Consider the following 11,031-nt stretch of genomic DNA (forward strand, 5'->3'; position numbering starts at 1 on the left):
TCGGATTTTATTAGATAAGTACATATATCGAAATAAAATATAATAAAACCTATCATTTCCAGCAATTATGGCTCATACGTTGTACAATAATGATATTCATCAAAAAAATGTTTCAAACACAAAGATTTTTTGCACCATGCACATTTTATAATCGCTATATTATTGCAACCAGGTATTTCACAGTGTGTTTTTGATTGACCGAACCCAAAATCAACAGGATTTTCGAAATATTCCGGTTTTTCCGTAATATAATTACTTTTAAACCATGAATATTTGAAAAGATTGATATAGCGTGGAGATGACAATTGATTGTGGGCCAAAGATTGCAGTTTGATTATATTATTCCTCAAATGTAAATTTATATCAGCATCCACTAATAGAACACTATCTGAAAAATGTCGTACAAAATTTTTCCATATCCTGAATCCAAATACATCAAGCGGTTGAATTTTTCCAGTTGTACCTTTTGGGATAATCATTGTGATGATTTTTTTATCATGAGGGGTGGCTTCACGTACAACTTTGGGGCAGTGTCCACTCCAGGAATCAATCAGTAATACATTGTCACTTCCAACATTCGGAAAAAAAACTTTTTCCATCCAAATTTTAAAATGATCTGTAAACATATAACAAATTATATATTTATAACTATATTTTGGAAAAAGTTGATGCACCCTTAACGATAATACGCACCGGAAGTAAGTTTCCCAGATTTCGATGCTGTTACTATGACGTTATCTGGCTTAAACAATTCGTTCGTTACTCTCGGTCCAAATTCACCTTTTGCCTCCTTTAATACTATGAAAAGTGGAGAAAGTAGTTTCCCGTTGGCATTTATTGTTGGCTGAATCGTGTAGCTATGGGTCGTTGAAGACACTGATTGTACAACGCATTCAACTTTTTTCGATCCTTCCATCGCTAAAGTTCGTGCTGAATGGATTTCCAGTTGAAAACCGCTTTGGTCCGAATTATATACATTACTTGACCCATACTTTTCTATTAGTAATTTAACATCTTGAACAAATTTGTCCGCATTTGTTTGCAGAAGCGCTTCTTCCTCCACAGTTTTTCTCGTTATAAATTTATTAATTTTTCTGGAAACAATGCGATGCGATTTCTTAAATTTCCATAGCCAGTTATGAGAAGCTTTGAATCGTATATCTTCATGGCCTATTTCTTTCTGTGCCTGTAGAGCCCACTTTCGAAGGTCAATATCATGAACAATGACACCCGCGTCTACAGCAGTTTTCATATTCCGTAATGTGTATTCAGAAATTCGAGCAAGTTTTTCTTTATATGTACCACCCTTGTTCAGTTGTTGTGCCCAGCGTCGTAACTGCCGTATGGATTTTACAGATTTGTATTTTTGTTTGACGGTTTCAACACTGTAATTCTTTTTTTTACCAGATCTCCAATATTCAACAGCTTTTTTTTTATAATCATAGCTCAGCTCATCGTCACCAGAACAAGCGTCGGAATCGACATCATCATCCTTTTGCCATATCATATCTTCAACAGCAATTGCTTCGAACTCTTTAAATGGTTCTTGAAAATCAAGAGTTTCTTCCTGTATCATCTCAATCCCGTTGTAATCTTGCATAGAATCGATTAAAATTTTTTCGAAATTCTCCTTCATCTCTATTTCTGCATTATTAACAGGAGTTTGTGCAATGTTCATAGCTTCAAATGTAGCCAGTAACAATTTGATAACGTTGATTGGGTTGACTTTCATGCTGGTAAAAGTAGTAGGCACAATACACCAAAAGCACAGAAAAAGCACGCACGATTTGGAGCTCACTCAAAAATGCACTAGTACAATGCTAATGGTTACCGCCTTCGAAAATAAGTATCGAAAGAAAAAAATATTTATTAATCTCACGATGCCTGATAACGTTTTTATCTGATGCATGACTCAAGAATATTCGGAATGACTAATGTTATTCGGTGTGTGAGAATGCCAAAAATATCAGGTGATCATAACTACTTGATAACATTTTTATCTAGCACAAACACCGGGATCATATGTCTACGCCTCTATTTTTCCGCCAAAGTTATGAAAGTGTTTTATAGAGGCATTTTTATCTGTAGCATGGTACCTATTCATTTACGTGCAGTTTACAAGCTTTCTATGATCACCGAAAAAGTAGTTGTGAGAACTTCCCCCCCCCCCCCCCCCCCCCCCGCCAAACCGACACCATCCAGGTCAATACGAGTTTTATATGTTCCTAAAATTATTAAATTTGTAATTTCGATGCAGAGCAACCAAATTGAACGAAATGCAGGGAGAAATTTTGAAATAGCGAATAAAGAGGAAAATCGAGTGGGGGAGATTCACCCATTCAGAGTCTTGTATTGACTTCGATACGTCAGAAAATCTTGATTCGAAACTATTATAATATTTCGAATCAGCAAAAACATGTAAAACAGAAATAAACCACCTACGGTACGAAAATTCAAAAAAGGGGTAGTTCACCCCCTTAAGACTGCTATTTTGCAAAAATGCAAAAACACGTGAACTTTATTTTCATGTTTTCATGGAAATAGAACCCGTTTCATTCCTTCATATTCGTTCCTTTTTATTGTGGCGTGAGATATATAAGAATGTAAGGGTGGTTAACCCCCTGTTTTTTTTTTTTTTTTTCGTGCACAGGGTGAACTTTTCATCACTTCAGATAAGAAACATTTTGGTTTTGGTTTTATCAAAATCAGTTGAGTGCTTGCTGGTGAAACTGCAAAATCACCCCCTGACATGCCTTACTTTCAAGGGTGGTTTCACCCCTTAAAACCGTTTTTTCCGCCGATAAAAAAAAATACGTGTCTCTTACTTTCGAATGCTCTTTCACATACAGCAGTTTCAAGAAAATCGGAGGGGGACACCAAAGTGATGTTCCTTGTAAGAACGGTGATTTATTATTTACTGTACAAGAATCGATTATTTTACACGAAAAAGTTACAAATTTGGGGTAGAATAATGTACAGGGGAATAACCGAAACCACAGCGACGATCACGGGGAATATATTTATATACGTTTTTTTTGTAAATCTCGTAGAAACGCATTTCACGCAGCACAAATATTTATCTTTCTCACTGGACAGCGAATTTGACAACATTTTCTTACTTATTTATTTTCGATCTATTCGTCGAGGCACAAGAATCTGACGAGCGACTCGAAAATTTTGGAATCAATGGCAAAAAGTGATGGAGAGCGTGTCAAGAAGAAATAGGCCCATTTTCGAGTAATTTTTACTTGGACAAATAATTTTAGAGATCTGTAGATCATCCCGAAGAAAGAAAAACCCAGTAGTCTTCGAATAAACGTAGAAAAAAGTGTCAAATTTCATGCTTTTTTAACTCATTCACATTCGTCCTTTATCACACGATTCTCGTTCTTCTCTTCATTTCTTTAAAATCAATTTGTTTTCGCGATGGAACAACGACGACGAAAATCAAGAAATCGATTCGTCCCCCTGGTCCCTCCCCTCACTGAACCATTTCGCGCATTTCTTCATTCGTCAAAGTCTTCCCAACAGCGACAAAGTTTCATATTTTCGTCTCTTTCATGTCGCACAATCTTTTTTCTTTTGCGTTATTTTGAAGTTTTTTTATTTTTGGTCAGACTGCTCCGTATTCCTCGCTCGAAGGCGACTCGTCGCTCGCCGGTAGTCGAAGAGGCCTCGGGGGCCTCGGAGGCCTGTGGTGGTGAAGCATCGGCGCTGGTCTTCGCGGCGGAGGCGGTGGATGACTCCCGTAAGACGTGTCGTCCCCTTCTTCGCTACTCGGTGACGGCGAAGGCGCTCGATCCTCTTGCTCCTGAAGAAGTTGCCGAAATTCCTGTATCGACTCGTTCAACGACCATAATTGTGAGAGCAAGGAGAGATCCAATTGGCGAAGGCCAAACTACAAAAATGAAAAAAAAAGAAAAACGTAAATAAAGAAGAAAATAGTAAAAACTGTGAAGAAGCGCATTATAGAATTAAAATAATGAGAGAAAAAGAGTAGAAAAGGTGTTGGTACTCGTGAGAAAAGTTGAACGAAAGAAGGCGTGTAAAATGAGAATGAGAAATGTGAAGAGAGTCGCAGGAGCGTTCTCTAGCTCCGTTCGTTTCGCTGACGAGTTCGAAGTAGTGGAAATGTAACGATGGAGAATCCGAAGCGAGAAGAAGTGAGAGCAGTGGCAGGAGGGGTTCGCTCGGTCACGCCTGAGAGAATTTGCAGCGTGGGAGCTAGATAGCCCATGTTGAAAAATGTACACATTCTCGTTTCTATATTGTTTTTTACACGCATAAACACGCGATTCTTTTGACATTAAAACGGAGTATCGTGATCGCCATGGTTCTTCATACACATCGTAAGAAAAATGAACGGGTTCACAATGAGCGAGATAGAATATTATATAGTGTAGAGAAAAAGCAAAAAACGAGGGAACACCGGGGAAAGAGCCAATGAAAATAGAATTAACATGGACGATTCTCAACACACCGTTCTTATTTCCAAGACAACTCATAAATATACATAATGCTATTACTTTTTGACCGTCCACAATATGATTTATTGAGTTTCGTGATCAGTCATAAATGAAAGGTCTCAGGATTAACATTCCCCTCCCCCATTTCAATTGATAGTTCTTCTTTGGATTTTTATATGAAAATTCATGTTTCGTCATCTTCCGAATGTAATGTTCTGACCAACAGAACTATTCGTGGGAACAAAATCGTAAAGAGAAAAAAGGTTGGAGGATTTTAATTACCATTTCCTTTCTGAGGATGGCCAATTGCGTATCCAGGGTCGTGAGTTGTCTGCCTGGTGGCGATGGCCTTGAACCGGACGGTTGTGTTGATTTAACGTTTTTTGGAGTTTTGCTCGATGATCTCGTGGGTGGAGGTGGTGGTTCGCTCGCTTCTCGGCGTCCCTCGTTCAGGTTGAACCCGCTGAGACTCCTTGGTAACGGTGGCAGTCCTTGCAGCGATGACATTGCTATTCGTTCGCGTATACTGCACCGGAAAATACGAAAAAAATTGTGTGAACTTTTGGAAATAACGAAATGACTGGAATGCAAATAGTCGGAAGTTGAATAGTTTTGCATAAATTTATGACATTTATACACACTGACGAACTTTCAGAAATGACTCATTCGATCGAACCGAACGCTCGCTCTATTTCATCCGTGTAACATATACAAAACTATTTTGCCCCTCAACTTTTACTCAATTAAAAGAGATACATTTATTTTCTCGAACTTACGTTATACATACTTATTGCTCACTGTTACTCTAATAAATACCGTGTTAACACGCAATCTGTTACGTTTTCTCGTAACCTAAATCACGGTGATCGGTGTCAGTGGGCTTGTCTATCGCGCGTACGAAATACATGCCAGTCGGGGATCTCGTGCGTGTTAAAAAAAGAAAAATAAAACAAGGAGCTTGCAGTTAGTGTTAGTTTACATGAAAAGTAAGTTTTGGTCATATAAATGGATGAAAATAGTTTAAGATTTTTATCAAATTCGTATAGAAATCGTTTTGAGAGTCGGAAAACGTTGATAAGAGAAAAAAAAATCCATTTCTACGGTTCGACATTTTGGTTGAACTTGTCAGGTCTTTTGCGCCGATTCCAAAACAAATGATCGTGAAATATTTTGTCTCACGGTCATCCAGAGAGAGAGAGAGAAAGATACGAATGTAACGAAAAGTGTTTCTCGTTTTGAAGGCTCGAGCGAACTTGTACAACCCGTTGGAATTGATTCGAGCGAAAATGAAATGAATGCTTCACGTTGGTTCGTCGCGTGGTCATTACCCGTTCAAGACGGACACGTCCCACTGACCCTTCCAAGGCTAATATGCTAATCGAACATTGCGATTGCTCGCTCTCTCCGAAGTGTGCTTATGAATCAATCTCTACATTTCCGATTTATACGAAAAGCAAAATTCTATTCCCAATGAATTCATTACTGTCCATATCTCCGTATTCCAAAAAAATGTGTTTCCGAGAGATTGATAAAATTTCATTAAAAATATAAAAACGAATGGACGAAACACAACAGTAAAAATGTATGGCGCACCAACGAGATTTTGTATGAAAATTAGCGATGATTAAAAAAATATTTTTGCCAACGAACGTTGGCGAATAAGAAAAATCATTTTTCATATTTCATTCACTGAATCAGTGAATTGATAAAAAAACGTTGAAACGTAACTGAAGAAAAATCCAAAATGATCCGAATCGATACGAGTCTATGATAAGGTGCGTTTGAAAAAACGGTTATTTGCTGTTCCATTATGTATTAAAAAGAAACGACTAGTAAGAGATTGAAAAAAAAAAAAAAAAAAAAAATCCATTTGCACGATAATAATCGTCACAGTCCAAGTGTTGCAGCCTCTATACAAAAACGTATGCAACGTCGGTGATATTACGAGAGAAAATCTTGAGGCGGTCGGAGGAGATAGAGCGCGAGGAGATGCACTCTCGAAGAGACTTTTTTTCTCTTCTCTCTTCTTCTCCAAGTTTTTTTATCTTTGTTCACGCGAGCGAAAGTAGTCTTAGCCCGCTTTAGCTCGAACGACGAACGACTCTGCTCTCCGCTGGCCTACCGGTCGTTTTACTACTCGCGCTACAATTTGCTGAATACCCTGATCAAGGAGGCACCATGTTTTTCTCGCGTTTCAATCCCTTCTCGGTCGCTCTAATGGGAGTAATGACCGACCAACTTTTTCGAGATTATTTACTCTTCTCTTCGAATCCCAGCATTTTTATCCTCATGACGTTGCAACAACGAAATGATCTAAAAAACGCTCCAATAATTCCAGTAATTCTCCAATTTCGTATGCCGATATGGAGAATATAAATATGTGACGATTCAACATTTTTTTTTGATATTTTCCAACGCAACCTGATAGATCCCTTCCTTCTTAATTATGGACGAAGAATCCATACGATTTGGAATCTCAAAATGCAAGGATCCTTGCGTCGGCCACACAAGAAGAGTGGCCAATCTTTCGACATTTTTTTAATGATTCGATATTTATTCGATTGAATGAACCGACGGGCGCGTGAATCACTGAGCGGAAGGCAGACAGTTTTTCTATGATTTTGGATAAACTGAAACTCACGATCACAGTAAAAATATAGATGATTGTACAGCGGTGAGATTTTTCAGTTTTCTTTGGCTCTCTATAGGGTGACGGGGAGTTTCATAGAAAAATAGAGAAAATGGAAGAGCGAAGCGAAGGTAAAAGTCGCGTCAAAGTGTCAGTAGGAGCGAAATGAAGAAATTTGAAAGATGAGCGATACCTTGCAAAATCACGGTCACTATAAATGAGTTGATCGTCGTGATAATCGTGATTGTAACGACGATCGTCGTCAGGAAGCGACGAGGAGTCATTGCGATCGATGTTCTCATCGCCGGGGAGTGTGATTTTGGTGGAAGAATATCGGACCCCAGCTTCGAGCCAATCTTGATGATGGATGTTGTCGTTGTCATCGTTGAACGAAATTTTACGTTCGGGTTCGTCGATGACAACGACTGTGGTGCAATCATCGCTGGAAATAGTGGTGGTGCTGTTGTTACGCGTAGAGAGAGGAGAGTCTTTATTGTCAGAGTGAAAATAGTGCTCGGTGGTGTGTTTCGAGTCGAGGTCTTTATCGCCGTTGACACTCGGATTGCTCGTGGGTGGTTCCGAAACGGTTATAGAGTTCGTGGCGAGAGTTCTGGGGGAGTGATAATTTTTGGCAAAGGAGTCATCGTTGACCACGTTTTTCGTCGCGTTAGCATCGAGAATCCCTGATTTTAGTGCTGCGAAAATATCGGCAGGATTGACGTCGGGCAACTCGTTCGAGCGAGCTTCCAATGTTTCGAAAGAATTTTTGCCAATCTGCTCACTCCCAAGAACGTCTTCGCTAGGGTCGTTTCCACTTCCACAAAAGAGTTCAACTTTTTTCCTCATCTCCGTTTCTTTCCCTGCGCCTCTATCGATGCACGGGATCAACGCACTCTCTTTTTTTATATCGGGCGCTCTATCGTCGCCATTTTCGCTCGTTTTTACCGTCCAATTTTCCCAATCGCAATACTGCTGCCCCCCGCTACTCGAACGCGGCTGCGGTTCACATTTTTTTTCTTCTTCCCCCGCTTGCCTTTCCCGATTATTTTCAGCCTCTCGCTGCTGCTGCTGGTGCCTTTCACTCGCGGCAACATCCTTCACGATTTTCTCGTTCGCAACCCCGCACTCTTTGCCGTTTTCAAAAGCAACGATTTTATTACTACAACGCGCGTCGTTCCTCGAACGGTCAACCGTATCGTCCTCGCTGTTGCTCCTCGTTTTGCGCCACACTTTTTCACTTCTCACAACATTCTCGCGAATCGCGCGTGGCTCGCTCGAACATCGAGATACTTCTGTATCGTTTATCGAATCTTTGAAGGATTCGTAAACGACCGTTCGACCCCCGCGATGTTGAGGAACAGCCTCGTGGTCCTCGGAACGCCACGGTTTTGTGTTTGGCGGTGGTGGCGCTTGTCGCGTCGGACAAGGAGGTCGTGGCGACCTCTTCAACGCCTCAGCGACCACTTGACGACTCGGTCGCGGTGGTACCGGCGGTGGATGAGGTCTTTGACTCGTCGCTACCTCCATCCTCGGCTCTCACCAACAAATTACTGCCAGGAAACTAAACGAGGCAAAAAGCCTAAGAAAACCACCAAAAAATCGAGTCTCGACAAAAACCTTTTCCTGGCTAGTATCGACCTTCGCCAATCAGCAAGTTCTCCTCGCAAGATCGCTCATCTTGCAAAATACAATCTTCCGAAATCACTGACATTTCATTATTTTTCCCGCATGATCCTCAAGTTCCACTCTTTATACTACGTACCGCCGTTCAAGTGTATGCCAAGACAAGACAAAAATAACGCATCGTTATTCTTCATGATGCGGTCTCCGGACGACGTCACTATTCGGATGAAATCATCGATGATCAACGACGCTTTCGCACTCGATTGATAAGAGATTTCGATAAAGATTCTGCAACGTTTTCGATACGAACAAACATCGCTTTCAACGATTCTTCAATTCGTTGTTATTTTGAAGCATTCCCGCACGAAATTCACACATGTCGCGTCACATGTGCGAACGAAAAATTCGTTACGACGATTGAAACTCGTTTGTGTATTCCCTCGCTGATTCAGCAAACGATTTTCTCAACAGATCTTGGTCGTGTCTCGTTCGGTAGATAACTGCGACGACGACCTGTTCCTTCAGTCCCGTTCGCCTTAACGCTTCCTTCTTCTTTGCCTCTCGCTTTATTTTGTTTTTATTCGATCTTTCGTTTCGATGTATTATCTGATTATTATTTTCCCTCATCGACGTAAATTTTCCATCGAATCAACGAGGGAAAGGTTATTACAAGTAACGACAACCGCATTCGAAACTCGACTCTTTATTTCAATCTTCAACGCTCTTCTCGGCCGGACAGAGCACCGCCACAAACTGACTCCACGATCACGCAAACATCCTTCGCGTTCCTCGCTCGAGTCTCTCGAACACGTGACTACTATACTAATACTCTTTCATGCTATACATTATACATATATGTTTATGTTTCTCCCTGGCCGAGAATCCCTCCACGACTTTTCGTCCGTCAGAGCGCTCTAAGCCAGAGAAAGAAAGAACGAGAGAGAGGGAAATAACCAGGTAGAGTCTACCGCGCTGCCACAGAGCGAGCGCTTCTCGGCGCACTCGCTTGCTCACTTCCACATTTGTAAAGATACCTCCGTGTCTTGTATTACGATCTACGCTCCTAGCACCCATCAGCGCAATGACGATAAGCCCCCGTCATCAGTTTTTGTATTGATAAAATACTCGTGATGCTACTTATTTGAAGGTAACTTTAACTTTCCTTCAACATTTTTCAACGGGTTTTTGAGATGTCGAATTTTTCGAATAAGTTTTTTATTTTTCCAAGACATTTCGCCATTTTTTCGAATGTGCCCCAGTTTATCACATTTTTTCAGTTTTTAACTCATTTTCCATCGGTAATGAGTCCAAATCCTGATTGTTTTTTTTTTTCAATGATAAAATACTCGTATTTTGACGTTTGTGGGTGAGTTAACGTTAATTGGAGCAGTTTTTCGATTATTTTCAATGTGTGGCAGTTATCAATGTTTTTCAATTATTCTTCTTCTGTTTTTTGGTCTTTAAATTGTTTTTGAAATTGTTTGAACACGTTTTAGATTGTTTCATCGACAAATTTTACTCTCTTTGGATTATTATCGGAGTTGTAAAAGTTTTCCGAATGTTTCTTTTCGAGTTTCAGTTTTATCTCTTGAAAAGAAAAAAACTGTCATTTTGAAATGACATGGACTCCTGGGAATTCCTTTTACAAATTCATTTCACATTCCAGAGTCCAATAATTTCCAATAATTATAATTGTTGTTACTATTGCAATAATTTGTTAATGAAAAATTCGGAAAATGCGGATTCCATTTGTTCTTAGGGCGGAGTAAAAGATTAACGTAAGCGAAAGTAATTTATCCAACTAATGCTTTCATTAAGGGTTTCAACATTTCGGGAAAAAAAATGTATTAGTCGAGTGCCTCTTCGAATTTCACGAGGCTCTAATGGCCGCCCTAAATATCGACCGTCTTTCGAAATAAATTGTCCGAAAATCGTTTTCGTCGATCTTTCTCTCGCTGTTGTGAATCACGGCGACACCTTTCACTTTGACTTAGAACGGGGTAATTACTCGTCTGCAGGAGATCAAATATTGTCGTGCGACCCCTTGCGGCGACATTATTAAGAGTCGTAACGGTAAATCGTTCAAAAAACGAGACGTAGAACGGTCATAAAGCCAAGATATTTTCGTCGAAAAATTTGACTCTTTTTATCGCCACTACAGTCAACGGATCGGCTGTGGAAAACGCGCGATTTATATAAGTTATTCAACCACTTTGCGGTTTCACAAAAAAATGATAAAAAATAAAAATAAATAAACGTCTACAGTTCAGGGAATCAAGACTTTTCCCCATTGAATTGTATATCGAATAAGCC

At 39.9% G+C, this 11,031-nt stretch overlaps 1 protein-coding gene across 1 annotated transcript; it reads right to left on the reverse strand.

Annotated features, from left to right (window-relative positions):
* Positions 1-2,887: 2,887 nt before the first annotated feature.
* Positions 2,888-9,645, reverse strand: LOC122407750 (uncharacterized). Its single transcript, XM_043414160.1, has 3 exons — positions 7,289-9,645; positions 4,749-4,992; positions 2,888-3,898 (listed from the first exon to the last, which is right to left on the reverse strand). Exons 1-3 carry the CDS (start codon positions 8,620-8,622, stop codon positions 3,614-3,616), a joined length of 1,863 nt encoding a protein of 620 aa, XP_043270095.1. The 5' UTR covers positions 8,623-9,645; the 3' UTR covers positions 2,888-3,613.
* Between the last annotated feature and the right edge of the window lie 1,386 nt (positions 9,646-11,031).

This window comes from Venturia canescens, chromosome 3, assembly GCF_019457755.1.
Source record: "Venturia canescens isolate UGA chromosome 3, ASM1945775v1, whole genome shotgun sequence".
Classification (NCBI taxonomy): Eukaryota; Metazoa; Arthropoda; class Insecta; order Hymenoptera; family Ichneumonidae; genus Venturia; species Venturia canescens.